At 43.5% G+C, this 25,532-nt stretch overlaps 3 protein-coding genes across 8 annotated transcripts in view; 2 read left to right on the top strand and 1 right to left on the bottom strand.

Moving 5' to 3' along the window:
* The first annotated feature begins 48 nt into the window (after nt 1-48).
* CDC26 (cell division cycle 26) lies at nt 49-5,428 on the top strand. The gene is made up of 2 exons (XM_034404364.3): nt 49-226; nt 2,732-5,428. Exons 1-2 carry the CDS (start codon nt 146-148, stop codon nt 2,906-2,908), a joined length of 258 nt encoding a protein of 85 aa, XP_034260255.2. The 5' UTR covers nt 49-145; the 3' UTR covers nt 2,909-5,428.
* On the bottom strand, nt 4,067-24,249 carry SLC31A1 (solute carrier family 31 member 1). Of its 3 annotated transcripts, none has more exons than XM_034404408.3 (6): nt 23,993-24,249; nt 18,743-18,908; nt 8,700-8,870; nt 7,858-7,930; nt 7,439-7,607; nt 4,067-6,435 (listed from the first exon to the last, which is right to left on the bottom strand). In XM_034404408.3, the coding sequence occupies exons 3-6, from the start codon at nt 8,832-8,834 to the stop codon at nt 6,234-6,236; spliced, it is 579 nt and encodes a 192-aa protein (XP_034260299.1). In that variant the 5' UTR covers nt 8,835-8,870; nt 18,743-18,908; nt 23,993-24,249; the 3' UTR covers nt 4,067-6,233. The 3 variants fall into 3 exon arrangements, with proteins under 3 accessions (XP_034260299.1, XP_034260301.1, XP_034260300.1); XM_034404410.3 differs by having other exon boundaries at nt 23,997-24,093; XM_034404409.3 differs by having other exon boundaries at nt 24,005-24,093.
* The window catches only part of FKBP15 (FKBP prolyl isomerase family member 15), a 36,984-nt gene continuing 35,651 nt past the window's right edge, over nt 24,200-25,532 (top strand). For 2 of the 4 annotated variants that reach the window (XM_087879968.1, XM_087879967.1), the window contains exon 1: nt 24,200-24,456. In XM_087879968.1, coding sequence (XP_087736094.1) covers nt 24,404-24,456 — 53 coding nt within the window. In that variant the 5' untranslated portion in view covers nt 24,200-24,403. The remainder of the gene's footprint in view (nt 24,457-25,532) is intronic. The other 2 variants (XM_087879970.1, XM_087879969.1) reach the window with 1 other exon arrangement.

Below are 25,532 nucleotides of genomic sequence, written 5' to 3'. Positions count from 1 at the left end.
CAATGGCGCCTCCCGCAGGCGAGTCGGCCGCTCTAGGCGAGCCTCTATGGCGCGTTTCCGGCAGGCGGAGGGGAGTGGGAGGCTTGGGAAGGGAAGGTGTCGCGCATGCGCGCCTGCAGGAGCCGCTGGACCCGCCAGCGGGAGGATGCTGCGGAGGAAGCCGACCCGGCTGGAGCTGAAGCTGGACGACATCGAGGAGTTCGAGGGGGCCCGCAAGGAGCTGGAGGTAGGGGGTGGCGGTGGTGGTGGGGAGGAGGAGGAGAGACCCTCTGGGGAGTCCCCAGCCCCAGAGGTTTTTTTTTTTTTTAAAAAAAGAAGAGCCCGGGAGCACTCTGCCCATGCTCAGAGGCACCCTCTCCGTGGGAAATGCTTTTAAAGTGCTTTCAAGGAAGTGGGGAGAGGGGGGAAAGAAAAGTGGCTTTGGAAATGGCCGCGCTGATGGCCCTAGGAAAATTCTGCACATGCTCAGAGGCAGCCTTTCCCCAAGGATCTGCAGTTTTTGGCATTCCAGATACATTTTTCCTTCCTTCCTTCCTTCCTTTTTCTTAATCTTTCTTTCTTTCTTTCCATCATCTATCATCTATCTACAGTATCTATTCATCTACAGTATCTGTGTATCTGCAGTATTTATTCATCCATCTACAGTATCTATCTATCTATCTATCTATCTATCTATCTATCTATCTATCGTATTTATTCATCCATCTACAGTATCTATCTATCTATCTATCTATCTATCTATCTATCATCTATCTATCTATCGTATTTATTCATCCATCTACAGTATCTATCTATCTATCTACCTATCTATCTATCTATCTATCTATCTATCTATCGTATTTATTCATCCATCTACAGTATCTATCTATCTATCTACCTATCTATCGTATTTATTCATCCATCTACAGTATCTATCTATCTATCTATCTATCTATCTATCTATCTATCTAATCTCGTATTTATTCATCCATCTACAGTATCTATCTATCTATCTATCTATCTATCTATCTATCTATCTAATCTATCGTATTTATTCATCCATCTACAGTATCTATCTATCTATCTACCTATCTATCTATCTAATCTCGTATTTATTCATCCATCTACAGTATCTATCTATCTATCTATCTATCTATCTATCTATCTATCTATCTAATCTCGTATTTATTCATCCATCTACAGTATCTATCTATCTATCTATCTATCTATCTATCTATCTATCTAATCTATCGTATTTATTCATCCATCTACAGTATCTATCTATCTATCTATCTATCTATCTATCTATCTATCATCTATCTATCTATCTATCGTATTTATTCATCCATCTACAGTATCTATCTATCTATCTACCTATCTATCTATCTATCTATCTATCTATCTATCTATCTATCTATCTATCGTATTTATTCATCCATCTACAGTATCTATCTATCTATCTACCTATCTATCGTATTTATTCATCCATCTACAGTATCTATCTATCTATCTATCTATCTATCTATCTATCTATCTATCTATCTATCTATCTAATCTCGTATTTATTCATCCATCTACAGTATCTATCTATCTATCTATCTATCTATCTATCTATCTATCTATCTATCTAATCTATCGTATTTATTCATCCATCTACAGTATCTATCTATCTATCTACCTATCTATCTATCTAATCTCGTATTTATTCATCCATCTACAGTATCTATCTATCTACCTATCTATCTATCTATCTATCTATCTATCTATCATCTATCTATCTATCTATCGTATTTATTCATCCATCTACAGTATCTATCTATCTACCTATCTATCTATCTATCTATCTATCTATCTATCTATCGTATTTATTCATCCATCTACAGTATCTATCTATCTATCTACCTATCTATCGTATTTATTCATCCATCTACAGTATCTATCTATCTATCTACCTATCTATCGTATTTATTCATCCATCTACAGTATCTATCTATCTATCTATCTATCTATCTATCTATCTATCTATCTAATCTCGTATTTATTCATCCATCTACAGTATCTATCTATCTATCTATCTATCTATCTATCTATCTATCTATCTATCTAATCTATCGTATTTATTCATCCATCTACAGTATCTATCTATCCAGTATCTATCATCTCTCTCTCTCTCTCATATATATATATATATACACACACACACAGTATCTTATCTTATACAGTATAACTATCTATACATCTATCCACAGTATTTATCTATCTACAGTATCTATCCATCTACAGTATCTGTACCTATCTATCCCTCCCTTCTATCCATCTATCTACCTATCCCTCCCTTCTATCCTTCTATCCCTCCCTTCTATCCATCTATCTACCTATCCCTCCCTTCTATCCTTCTATCCCTCCCTTCTATCCTTCTATCTACCCATCCATCTACCTATCCCTCCCTTCTATCCTTCTACCTACCTACCTACCTACCTACCCCTCCCTCCCATCTATCTATCTACAGTATCTATTCATCCATCTACAGTATCTATCCAGTATCTATCATCCCATACACACACACACACACACACACACACACACACACACACACACAGTATCTTATACAGTATTTCTGATTCCCCCCCCCCCTCTTTCATGGCCGTTTCCAAAGCATTTGATTATTCAGCGAATTTAAATGTATGACATAAAGAGTTGCAGTTGTGTTTCCTGAAGTATCTGTACCTTCTTGTTTTTTTTTTTTTTCCAGACGCATAAAAAGCAGCGCGAAGAGGTCGACATGGTGGCGACCAATGACGGCGAAGGGGCCCTGGCCTTGAACCCCGATCACAAGAGTTGGGAGCAGGTGATTCACGACCGGATCGGCTACAAACCTCAGCCTAAACCCAGCAACCGTTCGTCACAGTTTGGGAATTTCGAATTCTAGAGCGATGGAGCGGTATTTGTCTGCGAAGCACGCTTAGGGGAGATTATGACAAGCTGATTTACGATGAGGACAGATGGAGCCGTGAGGATTTTTATCCTTCCGGAAGATAAAAAGACTTTTCTATTCTCTAAAGAATGAGGTTGTGTTTTTTTTTACCCCCCGCAAGCACCTGAAGGCCGCCTTCAGACACCCTCCTGCCCTGGATATCTTTACTTAAATCTTGAGCAGGGGGTTGGACTAGATGGCCTCCAAAGGTCCCTTCCAACTCTGTTATGGTTACTTCCCATTTGCAACCAGAGGCCTTAAATCTTTCAACAGCAATGTTCAAGATTCTGGCAAGAGCTGTCCTAGCATAACCTCTGCACGCAAACATTTCCAGATGTTTCCAGAAGTTTGCATAGTGTAGATACTGCATATATACTACAAATACAGTATATACTGTAGTAGGAGAAAAGTGTTTTATTTCTGTAACACCACCTCTGGAGCTATCGTAGGGTGGTCTGCCCCAGCTACGGACCCCAAAGAACGCAGCACACACAAAGTCTGTACAAACCTTAGTTTACTAAATTAAATCAGTCCTTTTCAAACAAAGGCTGTTAATTAACTTTCTTAACAGCCTACAAAGACTCCAAAGAATAAATAACCGTAATCTTACTAGGATTGGCAGAAAGCCCAGAAGCAATTTGCAGAGAACTAAAATCAAGACGCAAAGGAGGGTGAACGAAGTTGTTCCCTGCAAATTGCTTCAGTCAGTGTTCCTCCTTAAATAGGCTAAGGGAGTGGCCAATTAGCCCCAAGCCTTACTCTCGAGGAGACCTCCTCCTGAGGAGCCACTCCTGCCTTTTGGCAGCTCTGTGCGCCCGTGCATCGAGAAGAGGCTCCTCCTCTTCTTCCTCTTCACTTCAGGGAGCTTCTGGAGGTTCTGAAGGCCCTGGCTGAATCCCCGCCTCTGGCACCACATCTTCTCCAGCCTCCTCACTGTCCGACTCGAGTGCCAGCTGCACAGGCTGCTGGCGCAGCACCACACCAGCCTCTCGCTGTCGGAGCTGTGTTAACATGCCAACCGGTTTCTCCGGTTTGGAAATGGATAGCGGTACGAGAGAAGGGTATTGTCGTGGGGGGGGGGGGAGGAAAAATTAAAAAAAGACCAATTCCAGATGATGGGTTGAATCTCTTTATTCTACTGAACGACGTAGGGTAGTTGTAAACGTTATCGCGCGTCCATCATTTTCGGCTAAGACACTCTGTACTTTTAGAAGATACAACAGGCGTAATCATTAGCACTCACATGATCGCCGATGGATATACTTCCATCAGCCAGGGATTTAAAACAAGACATCCTACATGGCACCACTACACGGCCCGATGAAAGCGATATAGCTAAGGCACATTTTATTTTATTTTTCATGGTTATACTGTCAACGGAGGAAGGAGGAAGCCTAGAATAACAGCTACGGAAAAACAATACTGGGTTACGGTCAGCGAGTAAACGAGACAAGGTTTTATGTCCACAAAGACAAGGGAAAGTTGCTGTCAGGTGATTTTGGAATTTCTCCCCCCTTCCCACTTTTCACGGAAGATATCCGATTGCTAATGCTGGCCTCGGTCTCTATATGGTCAGGCTCATTATTAACCAAGGAGCCACTCCCTTCTCTGGGTTTACACAGGATGGATAGAAGCAAGCAGACGGGACGGGATGTGTTAAGCGGCCGAGGAAGTTAACCGTGGTTGAAGCGCCACGGAATTAACCAAAGATGTCGGCGGAACTGCGACGTGACTTCGCGGCCGAGATGAAATGTATCATAAATCCAGTCTTTGCGCCTTCTAAAAGAGATCGGTAGAGAGAGAGACTGAAAACTTGATTGTACGGTGAGGCGGGATGGGTAAGTGGGTGGAAAAGGCTGAATCAGCTACTGGTTTACTACTCGGCACATGCTGTTTGGAAAAACGCCATCCTTTCGTTTCTGCGCTCCGAGCGCTGCGATTGTAATCGAGCCTGGCAGGCAGTACAATTATTATTTTTTTGGCTTGGTTGAAAAAGCAAAATGCCAGCCTCTTGCAAATTTACCATCAGGTGACACGGATGCTTTGATTCCCCGTGGTTGCAGTTCTCCAGCTTGGATGTACTTTTTCCCCTCTCAGGCAGTCGGTTTAAAAAACAAAAAAAAAGTTTGATTTTTCCGCACGGACGTTAATCCCGATTGTACTCTCTTCCTTCTACGGAAGGAATTAAAAAGCGAGAAACTGCTCCTACACGGCCCAGCTGCCTCAGCCCTGCCTCTTAGCTTCCTTGCAAGAGAAGAGGGGTATCATCCCACAGGACAATTGGGGGGGAACTTGTGGGTCTCCCAATGGCCATCCAGGTATGCCTAAAATACTCACAGGCATGATTCAAAAGTAATTTTAATTTACAGGAACCAAGAATCGCCAGGTAGAGGAGGAGAGATGGCAAACACGTGTATCCCAGCTTTGTTTGAAGCCACTGGGGTCTTAAGGGCATGACGATTAGGTTTAATATTTTTTTTAAAAAAAATATTTAGGCCAGCTTGAAAATCAGGAAAAAAAAAGCTAAAAACATTTGTACTGCAGGTTTATTTAAAATATAAATGTTTTTTAAAAAATTCATACTTGTTTCCCCATTATTTTTCACCGGCGTGTCACCGTCGACGGCTAAGAAATGGGTACTGTAAATCGGCAAAATCGGTTCCTTTTCACCCCAGAACATCTCCGCAAGGAGAGGCCCTAGATTCTAGAACCTTCCCGGGTCAAAAAGACAATGGCTTCCTAGAACCCAATCTACCACAACCGTTTTTTTTTTTGGCAGTTGTAAAACGGCAGTTGGCCATTGACCAAGAGCGAAGCAGAGCTGACTTCTCAAGGAAAGAGGGACGGGGCAGCGTTGGCACTCGGCTAGATTGCCGATCGAAGCTACTGGCCTCGGAGAAGTTGTGATTGTGTGTGCTCTCGAAGGAAAAAGCAGGTTCTGCGTTCCTTTCTTCCTAGAAACAGAGGCTGCTAAAAGTACGAAAAAAAGGACCTGGAAAAAGGACTTTGGACTAAAAGTGTGCAATGTTTCATCCATCCATCGTTTTGAGTGGGTGGCCTTAGCTGTCCGCCCGACTCTTTTAACCGTGGCTCAGAAGTCTTCCCCTCCCCGGCGACCTGAAGCTTTTGGGGAAGAGAGGAGCAGGAGGCACAAGGGTGCCTCTCTCCCCCCGGAAACCGGAGGGCGTCCCACAGCTTTCCTTGGCATGCTTCTAGTAAACCTGGTCCTTTGGGGAGGGTGAAGGAGGGAGGGGGGAAGGTGGCGTGGCAAGGAGAAGCGTTAATGGCAATGCTCCGTGATGTCGACCACGACGGCTTTTTTCCAGCTGAAGAAGAAGTAGCCCGCGCCAGCGCCGGCGGCTACGGCGATGCAGAGATAAGCGTTGTAGGTCATGAAGACGAGCATCAGGAAGTAGCTGACCACGACCTGGATGATGTGAAGGACGGTTTGGAAGAGGTGAGGGACGCTCAGCATCTGTTGGCTAACCGGACGGAAGAAAGGAAAATGAAGATAAATGCGCTACGGTTTGGAAAGTTCAAAAACCTTAAGTTTATTTCTAGCCTCTCTCGTTTTTAGAAATCAGGCAGCGGGACGTATCTAAGGCGTCCTTTCCTCCTATTTTCTGCAGAGCAACAACCCTGTGAGGTGGGTTGGGCCGAGAAAGAAAGACTGGTCTAAACTCATCCAGCTGGTTTTCACGGCTAAGGCAGGACTAGAACTCATCGTCTCCTGGTGACTGGCCCAAAATCACCCAGCTGGCTTTGAAGTCTAAGGCGAGACTAGAACTCACTGTTTCCTGGTAATTAGCTCAAAGTCACCCAGCCGGCTTTCATACTTAAGGCAGGAATCTAGAACTCACCGTCTCCTGGTGACTGGCCCAAAGTCACCCAGCTGGCTTTCATACCTAAGGCAGGAAACTAGAATTCACTGTCTCCTGGTGATTGGCCCAAAGTCACCCAGCCGGCTTTCATACCTAAGGCAGGAAACTAGAATTCACTGTCTCCTGGTGACTGGCCCAAAGTCACCCAGCCGGCTTTCATGGCTAAAGTGAGACTAGAACTCATCGTCTCCTGGTGTTCGGTCCAAAGTTACCTAGCTGGCTTTCGTACCTAAGGCAGGAAACTAGAATTCACTGTCTCCTGGTGACTGGCCCAAAGTCACCCAGCTGGCTTTCATGCCTGAGACAGGACTAGATCTCGCCATCTCCTGGTTTCTAGCCTGCTGCAAAAATAATCCTACCTCAACTTTTGCCGAGACAGCAATTCTGCTCTTGATCAAGGACACTGAAGCTTAAAAACGGATCAACAGGAAACGTTTTGCCAAGGCCCAGTTTTAACAACGAGGACCCCAGAACGGCTTCCCTGTGGCTCCCCTAGAAAACACAGCTCTTGCGTTCTCATATACCACAAGAGTGCAGGTACTTTACGTATCCAGAGCCCTTTTCTTTTGCTCTGTCTTGTAGCTGAACAGCGACGTGAGCTCACCCAACCGTTTTGTGTGTCTCCATCAAGACGGTGCCGTTGGGTCCCGGGAGAGGCATGGAGTTGTAACGGATGCTGACTTGTGACTTCCGGAGGAGGCTTTCCCGGCCGATCTTCAAGCCCTCGTAGAACATGGCCAGGAAGAAAATCGCCACAAACGCTCCAGCCATTTCTGAAGAAAAGAGACCAGATTTATTAAAAAATATACTCTCTAGAGCAACTAGCCTGCTGCCATCCAGAACAGGGGTCTCAAACTACGGCCCGGAGGCCGGATACGGCCCGCTAAAGCCATTAATCCGGTCCGCGTGGGACCATGAGGCTGCCCCGCCCACATCACCCCACCTACCCGCTGACCCTCACCCGCCTGTTTCATCCGTCCATTCGCCCCGCTCCCCCCTCCCGGGCTGCTCCCCCTCACTCACCTCCAGGTGTATTGATGATGAGCCCAGAAAACAGCAAGGGGACGTTTTGATAGCTGAAGTGAAAAGTCATATCCTGTGCAGAGAGAGAGAGAAATGGAGTCTATGCAAAATGCTATTAGGAAGAGCAGGGCAAAGGTTTGCAGCTTTCTGCAAATTTTACAGTCTACAATTTTAAAATAACGGGCATCGTATTCCCACCATTCCTTTAGGGACCATTTGAAGTCACGACGACACTGAAAAACAGTGACTTGGGACCAGGTTTTCCACACACTTAAGAAAGTTGCACGTTTTAGAATGTGCAGAAATGAATAGATTAACACTGAGAATAAAAGATGAAGAAGAGGAGTCGATGTATTTCAAGACATGGGAAAAATTTTATGATCGGTTAGAAAGGAAATATGAATAAGGGTATAGAGATAAAATAGATAGAGAATAGAGGGGAGAAAACAGTTAAAAAATAGAATACCCAGATGATGCCAAGTAAAAGGAGAAAGGGGGAAGGGGGGGTAAAAGGGGAAAAAAAGTGAGATATTATAAAAATGGACACAAATGATGAAATAATCTCTGAGTTCGATCCTAGATAGAGGCAGATATTTCTCTCTCAGGGCACGATGAGAATATATATCTGCTGAACAAAACTCCGCATTGGCGACAGGAAAGGCATCCGGCCAGTAAACACTCAGCTCCATTTAGCTGCCCAGACTCCACCCCGCAAGGGATTACGACGTCGTTAAAAGAGGATGATGATATTAGGAGAAGGAGAATGGAAGGCCAGGTATGGAGGGGCATGTAATTTCCTTGTCTTTTCTTGCTTCAGGCTTAGCCCAACAGCTTACACTTACCATCATTCCGCCGTGCATGTGTCCGGGGCTTTTCGTGGGGTGATGGTGGGCGTGAGGATCCATGGTGGGCCTTGCTGTGCCACTCACGTTGTGGTCCATGTGGGCCATATGGGCGTGGTGCTCAGGATGGTCCATCTCGGCTCACGAGGAAGAGGATAAATCGATGAGCGCCTGCAAAATTCATTGGCTGGTGTTAAAACAACATTCAGGCAAGGGCGACTTTTCCGTACTGCAACGATGAGGAATAGAAAGAATCACGCAAAGTAACCAAGAAAGTAAAATAGATGCTCTCTGAGCTTGGTCGTTTCCTTCCAGATGCTTCATTACCATCCATGCACTGATGATGTTACCTAGTTGGGTAATGAAACGTGGAAGCAACGTAGCTCAGAGAGCATTGAAGACTCCAGAGTCCTTTCCCCCCCTCCCTCTTCTTCTCCATCTCTTCCACTCCACACACCCTGCTCCCTTCCAGCACTGACGACGTTACCTAGTTTGGGTCATGAAAAGTTTGCAAGAAAACCACCAGGCTCGAAGAGCACCGACGGTTCTTGCATTTCAACCCCCGAGCTACAAATATTCGCCTCCAAAATACCGAGTCACTCCTGACCCGGCTTGGATCAAAATAGTTTAAAAGACTCGAGGGATCCCTTTCAAAAATCCATTTTCTACTGAGAAGCCGCAGAAGTCAGGAGTCTGCAACCTTAAACACTCAAAAGAGCCATTTGGACCCGTTTCCCACAGAAAAGAAAACACCGGGAGCCACAAAAACCTTCCTGTGCCTGACTATTTCTCGAGCGGCCACAAAACTACCATATGTAGTTGAATTAAATGTTCTGTTTTCTTCTGAAACTTTTCTTGAATTTATCCATGGTTGGCCTGCCGGAGGTTGAAAAGCTCAATAAATCGCGTACCGGTGGGTGTCGTAGATTGGCGGTTGGGATGCATATTTTGAGTGACAGGGAGCCGCAGCAGAGGGGTGAAAGTATAATTAAGTATAAGTATAATTTTATTTCTATATCGCCCTTCTCCCGAAGGACTCAGGGCGGTGTGTACAGCCTATTTAAAAACACAAGACAAACATTAATTAAAAATTTAAAATGATTAAATAAATTTTAATAAGAAAGAGCCACATGCGGCTCCAGAGCTGCAGGTTGCTGACCTCTGGTCTAAATTGATAAAAGTGAAAAAGCAAGAATGCCGCGGGCCTCCGTCGTGCTGGAGCTCCGTTTGAAATCGAATTAACCCGAAAGCCAAATATCCGCGAAAAACCACCGTCGTCCTGGATAGCTCCTAATTTTATTGGAAACAGATCTCTTCAATCACATTAGGGCCAACTGAGTCTGTATCGCAGGAAGGTCTTCGGGTGCCCCCAGCGATGGATGCCTCCCTTCTGAGAACAAAACGCCGTTCTCCTTGGCCTCTAAACGCATTAAGATGGAGGGGATAAGCAGGCAGGAGGACAAAATCTAATTTATTTAATCTCATCACTGGCCATCGCCAGCCTCAAACCGGGGAAAGAAGAAAATACAAGCAATTGGTAAAGCTTAGGCGATGGCAGTGGGGGACGAGGTGGCAGGAAGCTGAACAAAATTTGGAAATTTTTGTCACCAGCTGCTCCAAGCTAGGGGGACCTCCATCTATCCATCTTTCTTCCTTTTTCTTTCTTTTCTTCCTTCCTTCCTCTTTCTTTTACTTCCCTCCCTCTTTCCTTTCTTCCTTCCTTCCTTCCTCCTTCTTTCTCTCTCCCTCCTTTTCTTTCTTCCTTCCTCCCTCCTTCCTTCCTTCCTCCCTTTCTTCCTTCCTTCCTTTCTCTTTCTTTCTTTCTTCCTCCCTCCCTCATTCCCTCCCTTCCTTCCTTCTTCCCTCCCTTCCTCTTTCTTTTTCTTTCTTTCTTCCTTCTTTCTCTCTCCCTCCTTTTCTTTCTTCCTTCCTCCCTCCTTCCTCCTTCCTTCCTTCCTTCCTCCCTTTCTTTCTTCCTTCCTTTCTCTTTCTTTCTTTCTTCCTCCCTCCCTCATTCCCTCCCTCCCTTCCTTCTTCCCTCCCTTCCTCTTTCTTTTTCTTTCTTTCTTCTTTCTTTCTTTCTTTCTTTCTTTCTTCCTTCTTTTTCTCTTTTTTCTTTCTTTCTTTCTTTCTTTTTCTTTCCTTCCTTCCTTCCTTCCCTCCCTCCCTCCCTTCCTCTTTCTTTCTTTCTTTCTTTCTTTCTCCCCCCCCTCTCTCTTTCTCTTCCTTCCTCCCTCTTTTGTTTCTTCCTTTCTTATGGAGACTACCAGCAGTTCCTTCATTTATAACTTCCTGGACTTTGATGTTTGGAAACCTGGAAAGGATTCAAAAGACAGGCTGACCCGATGTTATCGCTGATAATGACACAAATAGAAGTTTATTACAACTCCGTAATAGTTACAGGCAGGTAGACAGCCCTGGCACAACCAGGCTCCATAAAGTTACCAAGATTCAGGAGCAAATGTGTACAGAAACAAACGAAATGAAAAAGCTCACGGCTAACTAAGTTCCCGTGATGGGCTAAATCAAAACGTGGCTTGCTTTGGAACGAAGTGTATCGGGGATGGGGAACTAACCTTCCCTTTCAATGCAATTTATTTAGCTTTTTCAAAAGAATAAACAAACCGTGTCTTTGTTTTTTTTAAACAAAAGTGAGGTTGGAAACAATTTGAGCCAAAGCTTGCAGTTTTGAGACAAAAACAAAAATAAAACTGAGATAATTGCTGTTTTGTGTACTCGAAAGGCATCTCACAACCAACAGGTTTTACATAACACACTTATCTTAATTGCTAACTTAGCTCTTTTGGGGATTGGCACCCTATCTTGTCAAAGGATCCACATGGGCCGGTTTCGTAGGTCGCCAAGCCACAACACAACAAACCGGCTGAATACCACCTCCTCTTTCCGAACTCCATTCCCTTCTAGCACTGATGTTGTTACCTAGTTGGGTCATGAAACGTCTCCAAGAAAATCACCAAGCTCAGAGAGCACTAAGGACATCTCATTTCAATCCTGAGCTACAAATATTCTCCTTTATTGGTAAAGTTTCTTACAATGAAGGAATCCTGTCCTTTCAATCATGTAGCATTCTTCCCTTCAAGATCTCTCGGTCTAACCACACAGCAAGTACGGGTATCTCTGCTAATTGTCAGATTTTATTAATTCCTACACGTAACGAAACTGATTTTTCCAGTTCTTAGCAATTAACTTTTGGCGCCTGATAACAAGTCAGGTGTCGTTAATTAATGTCTTCAGGGCTGAGAGGGAAAACATTCTAAAATTGCTTTGGATTAAAAACCAAATCCTAAGTAGATCTTCTAGAAGATAAATCTCTTTTCTGGGCATGTTGAATCCTTAGACATGGCCAGCGTCCTATCTGCAGCCTACTTCTTCAACCTGCCTTTGCTAAAAATTGTTTTGCTTTCCAAGATGAAATGCCCTCAAAAACGCAGAGACCGACTCGCTGATCCCTCCTGTACAGACAAATCCTCGACTTACGACCGTCATCCAAAGTTACAATGGCGCGGAAAAAAAGACCCCCCACGGACCACGGGATCAAAATTTGGTGCTTGACAATCGGCACGGGATCCCCTTTTGCGACCTTCCCAGCCAGCGTCCGACAAGCAAAGTCAAAGACGGAAGCCAGATTCATTTAAAAACCGCACGGCTCACTTTAACGGCTTCAGCAATTCGCTTAACAACCATCCCCCCCCCTCAAAAGGTGGACAAAATGGACACAACTCGCTTAAAAAGCGTCTTGCTTAGCAGCGGAAAATCTGGTCCCAACTGTAATTGTGTCAGAAATGGTGTAAGGTCTCCTGCTTTGGAGGGTGGGGTGGGGTGGGGGTGGACTATATGACCTACAATGTCCCTTCCAACTCTGTCGGTCGGTCTGTCTGTCTATCTACCTACCTACCTAACTTCCATACATACATATTTAATCAGGAAGCTGAATCTATCCTTCAAGGCCCCTTCCAAATCTTTTATTCTGTATCTACCTACCTACCTACATTATCTATCTATCTATCTATCTATCTATCTATCTATCTATCTATCTATCTATCTATCTATGGACCCAGATTGTTAGGGGGCAATATGCTATTTAGTATACCGTCTTTGGTGTAAGCCACTCAGAGTCCTTGGAGAGTGGGCGGCATAGAAATATGACTAATAAATAAATAAATAAATCTCTCTATCTCTATCTAGATATCTCTCTCTCATCACTCTATCTCTATCTCTATATCTCTATATTTCTCTATCTATCTATCTATCTATCTATCTTTTTTGAAAGAGTCTCTTTAAGCTCGACGTCCAATGCCGAGACCATAATTATTTTTATTATTTTTAAAAAATAACTGAAATTGATTTGTTTCCTCCCTCCCCACCTCTTCAACGCAGGGAGTCTGCTCCAATTCTTGAATATCCGTAGAAATCAAAGCCGCTGGGGTTAACCTCAGCTGCATTCTTTAAAGCGTCTTTTTAAAACAAAACAAAACAAAACAACCCTTACTTCCACAGAAAAACGGAAGAGAGCCTATTTTGAATCCTATCTCCAGCGATCAGGCGATGCTTTTTTTCCTCGTGGGAAAACGAAGAAGAAAAACATACAATCATAGACATTTATATGTATATATTTTTTTTGGCTTGTTTTATTCAGGATATATAAGTTGCTTTCTTTCCTGTGCCGCCAAATTGTCTAGAAACTTAAAAGGGAGCTTCAAACGGCCTGTTCCTAGTCATGGCACACCAACAAAGCAAAAAATCTGACTCGGTGCGCAGAAAGTTTTGGGCCAGTTGAACGAGCTCCCTGGGATCGCGGCCAATTTAATGATAATAAGGACTGAAATGGAACACCACCTGCGCGTAAGTTCCCACGAAGAAAGCCGGCCGTAGGAAAAAAATTAAAACTCGTTCGTCCAAACCAGGCACATAAAGCAGATTACAACTTCTTGAGAAAGCTTTTCCTTTGCCAAATTGCGCCTGTTCGGATCAATTTATCCTCCCTTGTTGTTACCTGCAAAAACGCCGATACAATAGGAAGGTTTCGTCTTTCGGAGGGGAATTTTAAACAAGGAACGAAACAGCACCCGAACTGAATGAGGAACCCCGACGGTTTTTTTTTTGAGAAGGAAAAAAAGAAGAAAAAGAGGCTGGTGTGATGGATTTGTTCGCTGCCTGGAATTATTGGTGGAAATCATTTATATAATGTTTATATATAAAAAGGGATGCGGTGGCTCAGCGGCTAAGACGCTGAGCTTGTCGGTCGAGAGGTCGGCAGTTCGGCGGTTCGAATCCCTAGTGCCACGTAACGGGGTGAGCTCCCGTTCCTTGTCTCAGCTTCTCCCAACCTAGCAGTTCGAAAGCAGGTAAAAAATGCAAGTAGGAAAATGGGGACCACCTTTGGTGGGAAGGGAACAGCGTTCCGTGCGCCTTTGGTGTTGAGTCATGCCGGCCACATGACCACGGAGACGTCTTCGGACAGCGCTGGCTCTTCGGCTTTGAAACGGAGATGAGCACCGCCCCCTAGAGTCGGGAATGACTAGCACATATGTGCAAGGGGAACCTTTACCTTTATATATATATATATAAATATATATAATATTTCGCTGATAAAGAAGTAAAGGGAGACTAGTATAGATCTATTTCAAGCTAAAAACCCCTGGACAAACAGGTTTAAAAACAGCTTTTATCCATGGGCTGTCAGACTCCTAAACACAATCACAATCACTCCACGTACATAGGGAAACGTATGACTAGGTTTTTCCCCCCCCAAATTACTTGTATACGTATTATTTTCTATGCTATTCATGTTTTCTTGTATTTTTTTTTTGTTGTTGTTGTTATGGATTGCACCAGTAGAGGCAAAACCAATTTCCTTGTATGCATGATGTACAATGACAATAAAGGCTAATAATAATAATAACAATGAATAATAAAAGCAGGATGCAAAGAAGCAAAAATACAATGCTACAATTAAACCTCAAACAGCATCTTGTGTATGTCTCTGATACTTTCCGTGTGGGGAATATTATATTTATTTCGCAGTGCTTATTTATTTCGCCATCTGTACTCTAAAAGTGGAAACCCAAGGCTTTTCATTAACAGTGTCATGCCAGTTGCAACTAAACCTCCAAACTTCATGAGATCGAAATGCTGTTCCCATTTATTCAATTTCCTACCAGCCTCTGCCAATCCCAAACAGCTTCCAAATAAAACCCACTTCGGTGTTTTTGAATACATTCTCCGAACCACCCACCTCCATCGCTACCGGATCAGGCGATCCGGTCCGAACCGGGAGCATTTCTCCCCTGCTCTATTGTGTTTGGGGAGTGACTAGACTCCTTCTGCATTCAGGAGTTATCAGCGTGAGATAAGAGCTGGGTCATGTCGAGAGAAGAACAAGGGCAAGAGACAAATCTTGATAACGGAAGTTAATTACGACAATTATAGCCATGCGTGCTTTTGTGAAGAGCGCACACCCCTGTCTATCACAGGGGGTTTGCCATCCAGCCAAGTGGAATGTGTATTCTTTGAACCCTAGTGTGCAACTGTATGTCTTTTCGAACAGTTTCTGATATATTCGTTCCCTTTTCAACCCATTTCCCTCCCCAAAATGAAAACACATTGGAAAGAAATGAGACTATTTAGTGGTCATCCGAAAGTTGTAAAATGGGGCAAAACAACTATCCCACTTAGCAACTGAAATTTTTGGCTCAACTGTGGTCAAAGACTACCTGTATCTTTTGCAAGCTCTAAGTTGCATAGACAGGCAGACAGACAGACAGATAGATAGATGGATATAGATAGATAGATAGATAGATAGATAGATAGATAGATACGATAGATACGATAGAGAGATGATAGAGGATAGAGATAGACAGACAGACAGATAGATAGATGGATATAGATAGATAGATAGACAGATAGATACGATAGAGATGATAGAGGATAGAGATAGATAGACATAGACAGACAGATACTGTAGATAGATAGATGATATAGACAGACAGACAGACAGACAGACAGACAGATACCATGTTTCCCCAAAAATAAGACCCTGTCTTATATTTTTTGAACCCTGAAAAAAGCGCTTGGCCTTATTGCTATGCGCTCAAAAGCCCGATTGGGCTTATTATCAGGGATGTCTTATTTTGGGGGAAACAGATACTGTAGATAGATAGATAGATGATATAGTTAGATAGATAGTTAGTTAGTTAGTGAGAGAGAGAGAGAGAGAGAGAGATGATAGAGAATAGATAGATAGATAGATAGATAGAGAGATAGATAGATAGATACTGTAGATAGATATAGTTAGATAGATACAGTAGCTGATAGAGATATAGATAGATGAGATAGATTAGATAGATACAGTAGATGATAGAGATATAGATAGATGAGATAGATAAGATAGACAGACAGACAGACAGACAGACAGGAAAATAAGGCGCCTCTTCCTTGTAGAAGGAAGGAGAAGATGAAGATTCTTGAGGTCACAGTTCCTTCGGATGCCATGTTGGCTAGAAAGGATGGCGCTGTCGCCCAAAAAAAAAAAACACCTGGAGGGCAATACCAGAGCCAGCCAGTTGTCTCACACCCTTCCTCCCCGCTGGTTCTAACCCGGCCTCCCCACTGGGGTGAAAAAAATCCTCTTCCCGCCTTTGGCTGCAATGTTTTTTGCTAGATCAAATGCTTTGAGACTATCACGTTGCTTCCAAGCCGGGCAGTCGGCAAGCCTCCACTGTGTACACTCAGAAGTAATCATTAACGGAGAAAATTGCACAGATTTTACAGTCTCTCTCTCTCTACTTCTTCTTCGGTGCCATCACCAAGAGGTCAGCGTACTTGGAAACGCTCTGAATAGAGCATTTCTACAGCCCCGACCATTAACGAAACGAGGAGCCAAAACGACCCGATTATAAAGTAAAAAAGGAATTGAAGATATATGTGAATAAAAATCGGGGCTGCTCGAATACGCATCTCAGATTGAATTGAAAAAGGAAACAACAAGGGAGTGGAAAAGGGGAGAGGAGTAAAGAGGGGGAGGGAGGAGAGTTGGGAGGTGAGAAGAGAAGAAAAGAAGAACGGGAAAAGGAGGGGAAGAAAGAAGGGGGAAAGAGGAGGAGAGAGGGTAAGAAAGGGAGGAAGAAGAGAGGAGAGAAGAGGAGAGGAAGTAGAAAAGGGAAGGAGAGGAGGAATGAGGAAAGTAGAAAGAAACAGAAAAGGAGAGAGAAGGGAAGAGAGAGCCTTGGTAGTACAGTGGTTTAATGCATCCTGTAATTAACACAGCTGCCTGCAATTTCTGCAGGTTCGAATTATCCCCAGGCTCAAGGTTGACTCAGCCTTCCATCCTTTCTAAGGTAGGTTAAATGAGGACCCAGTTTGTGGGGGCAATAAGCTGACTTTGTATAAATATACAAAAGTACGAAGGCTATTGCTTAACGCATTGTAAGCCGCCCTGAGTCTCCGGAGAAGGGCAGCATATAAATCAAATTAAAAAAAAAAAAAAGGACAGGTTGTATTAAAATAAAGGAAGGAAAAGGTAGAAGAGCAGACCCGAACAACTAATAAGCAAATGGAAGTTAAAGAATAAGATGAATGAATAATGATTAATGATGGACAAAAGACTGTACATTTGAATACGCCGACAAAAAAATAAATAAAAAACGTAAAAGGTCATTAACGAAACGAGGAGCTGAAATGAGGTGCTGATTCAAATCCTGTCCCCAAATCCTGCTAGGGAAAATTCTTTTACTGGCCCAGGATGAAAACAAAAAACAAAAACAGCTGATCCGGACTAGCTTTTGCATGCCAAATCAAAATACTTTTTTGAAATAATCCTCCCCCCCCCCCCGGCATTATTCTAACTGCTCGTTTGGTCAAGCCACTCGATCCGTCTGATCACGAGATAACCTTGGTTTGGGAGGCAAGAAGGGATCACCTTGATGAGGTCACCTGGAATTGGTTCCGGAGTTATCCGGGGACAGGAGGACGCCTCATCTCTCAAGCCTGCGAACTTTGTAATTGCTGAGTTGTCTCTTGCCAGCCCTTTATGGCCTCGGATTCAAGGTGGTGCAAAAATTATCTCTCCCGCACACTTTTGCACATCCCGGTAATCTATTAAAAGCTCCCCGCAAACCCCCCCCCCCCCCAATCTTATTGTCACGTCACAAAATTACCCAGCAGATGACACAGCTGGAAAAAAAAAACACACTACTTCGGAAAGCACATCAAATGTTGACTTTCATGCCGTAAAGTCAGATCTCATTTAGAGCTAAGCTTCTTCCCCCTCGAATAATACGGCCCTGGCTTTTAAAAAAACAAACACATGGATCATCCAGAAGAATCGCCAGTATTTTTTTTGGAAACGCCCTACGTTTAAACGCCCTAGCTTATTTCCTTGATAATCCTAAATTTAGGCTCCTTTTCCGTTCTATTCCCTTACTTAGAACCTCTTTTTTTTTTGCTATATAACCTTGTTCCCGTTTATCCTAAAGGTAAAGGTTCCCCTCGCACATATGTGTTGGTCGTTCCCGACTCTAGGGGGCGGTGCTCATCTTCGTTTCAAAGCCGAAGAGCCAGCGCTGTCCGAAGACGTCTCCGTGGTCATGTGGCCGGCATGACTCAACGCCAAAGGCGCACGGAATGCTCTTACCTTCCCACCAAAGGTGGTGCCTATTTTTCTACTTGCATTTTTTTTTACGTGCTTTCGAACTGCTAGGTTGGCAGAAGCTGAGACAAGTCACGGGAGCTCACCCTGTTACGCGGCAGTAGGGATTCGAACCGCTGAACTGCCGACCTTCCGATCGACAAGCTCAGCGTCTTAGCCACTGAGCCACCATGTCCCTTTTTATCCTAGAGACCCGTTAATCCAGGGTCTCTCAACCTTGACCTTCTTAAGAGGTGCGAACGTCAACTCCCAGAATTCCCCAGCCAACAGGAAGAATTCTAGGAGTTGAAGTCCACAGAGTTCTACTAACGTTGAGCAGAAAGGTATTTTTTTCAGGAACCTGACAGCACAAAGTACTGGTACCTTTTACATTTACCTTTTAGATGAAGGAAGGCAAAGACGGCGCTTCCAGCAACACGGCGGATCAGTCGTAAATAGATAATAGATAAAACTTTCTTCCTGGTTCCTGCTCGGGGCAATTCCAGTAACACCCACTCAGCGTTTTTTCCAACTCCTCGACACAAAATATTGGTGTTTGCTCACTGCAAAGGAAGGGGGAGAGAGAGAGAGAAAAAATGCACACACACGGATTATTTACTCAGCAGAAACGCCACTCCGAAAGCTCTTGAAACAAGAGAGGGCTGCAATGGAAAAGGAGGGAGGGCGCTTTGCGGATTTCGGTTTTGGTAAACACGCAACCTAAGATCAGATAGATCTGGGTGGGTCAGTCACCTAAGAACGCGAAAAAGAACAACAGAACAATCTCGCTGCCAGGTGTTTTGACGCAACAGCTAAAGCAGCAGGCCAACCTACGACCACAATGGAGCCCGAGATTTTCCACGGCGAAACGAGACAAGTTTTTTTTAAAGTGAGCTTCGCCCCGTTTTACGACCTTTTCTTGTTCAGTGAATCGTTGCCATTGTTAAATTTAGCAAATGACGGGCGCAAAGTGAATCTGGCTGCCCCAAATGGGGCAAAGCTCACTTAACAAACAGAAATTTGGGGCTCAATTGTGGTCGTTAAGTCGAGGACTAACCCGTACAGGTGCGGCTCTGAGAAGAATCAGTTACGCCCTTCTGGCATCCTGAGAATAGACAGGTATCCTGCAACGAGGTTTAGCTCAGTACCTGCTACAGGTAAGACAGAGAACCAGAGCAAATTTCTGCTTCTCAGGTAGCGGCTACAAAATGAGGGGAGGGGCAGAATATTCATGGAAGGTGGGGGGACTGGGGGAAATAAGGGATTACATCCACCAGTGGAGAGATGCTTTTCTCCTCTCCTAAAGTTTCATGTCTTACTATGAAGATATCGTGTGAAATCAAGGAAGGAAGGAAAGAAGGAAGGAAGGAAAGAAATAAAGAGAAGGAAGGAAGGAAGGAAAGAAAGAAATAAAGAGAAGGAAGGAAGGAAGGAAGGAAGGAAGGAAGGAAGGAAGGAAGGAAGAAAGAAAGAAAGAAAGAATAAAATTGTGCCAGATAATAAAGATCAGGTCATTCTTAAGGCTCTTCCTAAACCTGTTTTAAAAGGATCTTTAGTGAAGGTTGAGTTCCTAGAGACGTTATCAGAGAGAAAGAAAGAAAGAAAGAAAGAAAGAAAGAAAGAAAGAAAGAAAGAAAGAAAGAGAGAAAGAAAGAATGAATCACTGCTCAATGCCAAGAGAACTGCCAAGCCAGTTTTGTGCCCAAAGGCCTCGTAAGCTAGTCAAGAAGCTGGCTACATGCCTGGATAAAAGACACACACACACACACATACACAGAAGAGGTGTGAGTCTCCAGCTACAGCCCGATTTCACAAACTGCAGCCGAAGCCTACAAAAACCACAAAGGCTTAAAACTCAGCAGCCAGCCAGCCGGACATTTTCACACAACCATCCCAGAAAAGAATCTTTGCACAGAGAGAGAGAAAGAGAGAGAGGGAGGGAGGGAGGGAGAGAAAGAGACGCGTGGAATGTTTCTTTAACTTTGCTTGGCATCCTCTCTAGAAAAACCTCCAGCAGTCCTCAAGGCTGAGAAGGAAGGGGGGGGGGGAAAAACACATTCCAGCGCCACTCCTTCATAGGGAGGGAGACCCCCCCCCACTCCCGGAAACATACATTTCCCAGTGCCAATATATACGTGGATTGATTTCTGGAGATTGGGAAGTTCTTGAAACCTCTAAGCCAGGAAGGTGGGCAAAAGGGGAATCAACCCGATTTCAGGAGGTTGGCAATTTGACTCTGGGCATTAAAATCTACCTGGTATCTATGGTATCTATCTATCGATTGATCGATCGATCGATCAATCTTTCTTTCTTTTTCTTTCTTTCTTTCTCTTTCTTCTTTATCCTATCTATCTTTCTTTCTTTTTCTTTCTCTCTTCTTTATCCTATCTATCTTTCTTTCTTTCTTCTTTATCCTTCCTTTCTTTCTTCTTTATCCTATCTATCTATCTATCTATCTATCTATCTATCTATCTATCTATCTACCTACCTACCTACCTACCCACCCATCTCTTGAAATCTTCCTGGTATCTATGGTATCTATCTATCTATCGATTGATCGATCGATCTTTCTTTCTCTTTCTTTCTTTCTCTTTCTTCTTTATCCTATCTATCTATCTTTCTTTCTTTCTTTTTCTTTCTCTCTTCTTTATCCTGTCTATCTTTCTTTCTTTCTTCTTTATCCTTCCTTTCTTTCTTTCTTCTTTATCCTATCTATCTATCTATCTATCTATCTATCTATCTATCTATCTACCTATCTACCTACCTACCTACCTACCTACCCACCTACCCATCTCTTGAAATCTTCCTGGTTTCCTTGCTTTTCTTTTTCAACAGGGTCTCCAATATACATCTCTTTTATTTTCCCGTCCTGCTGTTCTCTACACCCTCTACACCCATCTACACCCTCTTCCCTCAAGCTATCTTGGTTACCCACACCCCTGAAAGCCCCCTCCTCCAATTTGTGCTTCTTTCCAATTTCCTTTCAATTTCTCCCCTTTGATCGTTTTCTCTTTTGGCCCTAGAAGAGCCAAGTTATATATTACACATTATATTGTACATTATGTTGCATATAAACAGGGAGCAAACCCCATTCTCTTCTAGCGCTGATAACGTTACCTAGTTCTGCAAGAAAGCAACAAGCTCAGAGAGCACCAAGTCCTCTACCTCCTCCTCTCCGTAAACCCCACTCCCTTCTAGCACTGATAATGTTACCTAGCTGGGTAATGAAAGGTCTGCAAGAAAACAGCCAAGCTCAGAGAGCACCAAGGACCCCACTGTCATCTCTCTCCACCTCTTCCTCTTCCTCCCCTTCTCCTTCACTCCACAAACCCCACTCCCTTCTAGCGCTGATAATGTTACCTAGCTGGGTAATGAAAGGTCCGCAAAGAAAACAGCCAAGCTTAAAGAGCAGCAAAGACCGCACCGTAATAAGAACAACCAACGCTACTTCTGAATCCTTTGTGTGAATCCCTGGTTTTTAACACACCACCACACAAATCTCTTTTGTCAAGCTGTACAGCAGAATTTCCGCAGAGGGCTGTTAAGGCGTTGAGTCTGGAGGATGCCATTCAGGGCGAGTTTTCTCCTTCAATGCCTTCCTTCTCAGCCTGGATCCTCTTTTGCCAACTCCATCCCCGTTTACTTATTTATTCGATCGTTTTCAATATTTGTTCTACAGCCGCCTATTTCCTCCCATGACTCTGGGCTGCTTACAATTGCAATTTTTTTCCGATTAACGGAGCTGATTAAATACACCTGGAGGGTAAAGATGGGGAAGCCTATACATTTTATAAATAAAGGGAATAAAATCCAATTGAGCTACGTTGCTGCGCTGGGCTGGCGCAAAGCTTGCACCTGGGTTTGGCACGAGGAATGAACTCAGCACACACCCCGATCAGGCTGTGTTCCCACAGAGATTAGGGATGGATCCAGGGTTCGAATCCACCCACCCATCCAATTGGGGTTTGCGGGCATATTGCACAAGATGAAAGCATGGGTGAGTGGGTGGATTCCAGCACTGGAGCACAGATTGATCCTCAATGGCTACTTCTTTCCCCTCCTCTGTTCCCCCCCCCCCACTTTTGTTTTCTCTCCCACTCTTCCCTCCCCTCAACACTCTTTCCTCCAGATGCTTTGGACTTCCACTCCCATCATCCCCAGCCAGGACAGGCACTGGCAAAGACTCCATAAATAGATAAGAGAGATAGATAGAGAGAGAGGGAAAGAGAGAAAAGATAGAGAGAGAGAGAGAGAAGATAGAGAGAAAGGGAAGGTAGATAGAGAGTGAGAGAGAGAGAAGAGATAGATAGATAGATAAATAGATAGATAGATAGATAGATAGATAGATAGATGGAGAAAGATAGAAGAGAGAGAGAAGATAGATAGATAGATATAGAAGAGAGATGATTGATAGAGAGATAAAGATAGATAGTGAGAAAGAGAAGATAGATATAGAATATAGAAGAGAGAGAGATGATTGAGAGATAAAGATAAATAGATAGTGAGAAAGAGAAGATAGATAGATAGATATAGAGATATAGAAGAGCAAGAGAGATGATTGATAGAGAGATAAAGGTAGAGAGAGAGAGAGAGAAGATAGAGATAGATAGAAAGAGAAGATAGATTGATAGAGATATAGAAAAGAGAGAGAGAGGATTGATAGAGAGAGAAGATAGGGATAGAAAGAGAAGATAGAGATATAGAAGAGAGATGATTGATAGATAAAGGTAGAGAGAGAAGATAGATAGATAGAAAGAGAAGATAGATAGATATAGAAGAGATGACTGATAGAGAGATAAAGATAGATAGCGAGAAAAAGATAGATAGAAAGAGAAGATAGATTGATAGAGATATAGAAGAGAGAGAGAGGATTGATAGAGAGAGAAGATAGAGATAGAAAGAGAAGATAGAGATATAGAAGAGAGATGATTGATAGATAAAGGTAGAGAGAGAAGATAGATAGATAGAAAGAGAAGATAGATAGATATAGAAGAGATGATTGATAGAGAGATAAAGATAGATAGATAGTGAGAAAAAGATAGATAGAAAGAGAAGATAGATTGATAGAGATATAGAAGAGAGAGAGAGAGGATTGATAGAAAGAGAAGATAGAGATATAGAAGAGAGAAGATAGATAGATAGATAGAAAGAGAAGAGAGATATAGAAGAGAGACGATTGATAGAGAGATAAAGATAGATAGATAGCGAGAAAGAGAAGATAGATAGAAAGAGAAGATAGATTGATAAATATAGAAAAGGGAGAGAGAGATGATTGATAGAGAGATAAAGGTAGATAGATAAAATAAATAAATACAATAAATGCATAAAAATAAAGACATAAATAATATTATATAAAATAAAATAATCTTTTAAAAAAAGCTGCGGGGGCGCAGCTTCCCATGCTGTTCTGTCGGGGGTGGGTGGGGTGGGGGGGTTCCATTCCACAGGGAGGGAGGGGGGGACTACAAAGCCCATACTTTCCAGAGGCGCGGGGAGCCATGGGTTTTGTAGTCCGGGGGGGGGGGTTTCCCAAATTTTATTATTAAAGGATGGGGCGGGGGGGGTGGGATTTTTTTGGACGCTTCTATCCTTGCTCCCCCCCCCACCCCCGTCTGCATAAAAACCAAAGCTTGGAGGGGGGGGTCACTCACTCACTGACCGGCCGCCTGCTCCGCCGTCTCTGCTTTGACCTCCCTTCAGACGTGTCTCCCCTTCTTCAGCCGGACCCGCCCCCTCCGCGCGCGGATTGGCCGGAGGCCGCGTCACCTTGCCCGGACGAGCGTCCCGATTGGCTTAGAGCCGCTCCCTCCTCCTCCTCTTTTTTTTTTTCCCCCGCCCCCTCTTTTTTGTGGCCAGCCTGGTTTCGCTCTTTGAAAGAGCAGGAACGTGCGGCGCGTTGCGGGGAGGGGAGAATTTTGGGCCTCCCCGGGTGCCGTAGTTGGGTCACGTGCCCCCGGAGCCGCTTCCTAGAGTGGGCCGGACTTCGCCCACAGGGCGCTTTTACGACACTGCCGCCAAGCACGGAAGCAGCCGGGCGAGGCGGACCGGCAAAAAAAAAATGTTCGGGGGCGCCGAGGAGGAGGATGCCGACTTCGTGTCTCCGACGGGGGGGTGAGAGCGCGGGAGGGAGGGGGGGGTTGGTTGGGGGCGGGACCGGAAGAGGAACTAGCTACTTCCGTTCGCTTGTCAAACTTGGGGGGGGGCAACTTGGAGCACCCCTCTTGGGGCTAAAATATATATCTGTTATTTTAAGTGAGTGCCTCTGAGCATGTGCAGAGGGCATTTGAATTTCTGGGTGGGGGGTCTAAAGTCAGCTGGGTTTCTGAGCCCAGAGAGTGCCTCTGAGCATGTGCAGAGGGCATTTAAACTTCTTTTCATTCATTCTATGCATTCCAGCAAGAGAAACAGGGTCATTTGAGTGAAAAACTATAATCTTCCATTATTTATTTATTTATTTATTTATTTAATTAATTAATTAATTAATTAATTAATTTATATACCGCCCTATTCCTAAGGGACTCATTAGTAACACAGAAGCTGCGTTCTCCCCGTATATTTATCTAGGGCAGACTAACCTTGTTTGTGTCACGTGGTTGGCATGGTTTGTATTAACCCTGGTTTGTGTTTGTGGCTTGGCGTGTTGTGAGGACCCAGCCTGTTTGATTAGCTTGTATTGAGCAGACTCAGTAATCAGGCTAAGAGTGTGATGTGAACAGAGACATTTATTTTTGTATCTATCTATCTATCTATCTATCTATCTATCTATCTATCTCTATCGTATATCTATCTGTCTCTATATCTATCTATCTATCTATCTATCTATCTATCTATCTATCTATCTCTATCTGTATCTATCTATATCTATCTGTCTAATCTATCTCTATCATGTCTATCTGTCTCTATCTATACCTATCTATATGTAGCTATCTATCTATCTCTATCTAATCTATATCGTATATCTATCTGTCTCTCTATATCTATCATCTCTATATCTATCTATCTATCTATCTATCTATCTATCTATCTCTATCTGTATCTATCTATATCTATCTGTCTAATCTATCTCTATCATGTCTATCTGTCTCTATCTATACCTATCTATATGTAGCTATCTATCTATCTCTATCTAATCTATATCGTATATCTATCTGTCTCTCTATATCTATCATCTCTATATCTATCTAATC

The sequence above is a fragment of the Pantherophis guttatus genome, chromosome 16 (genome assembly GCF_059756535.1).
Source record: "Pantherophis guttatus breed Tessera chromosome 16, ASM5975653v1, whole genome shotgun sequence".
Lineage (NCBI taxonomy): Eukaryota > Metazoa > Chordata > Lepidosauria > Squamata > Colubridae > Pantherophis > Pantherophis guttatus.
Note: the sequence above shows the minus strand (reverse complement) of the source record. Positions and strands in the feature narration are given on the sequence as shown.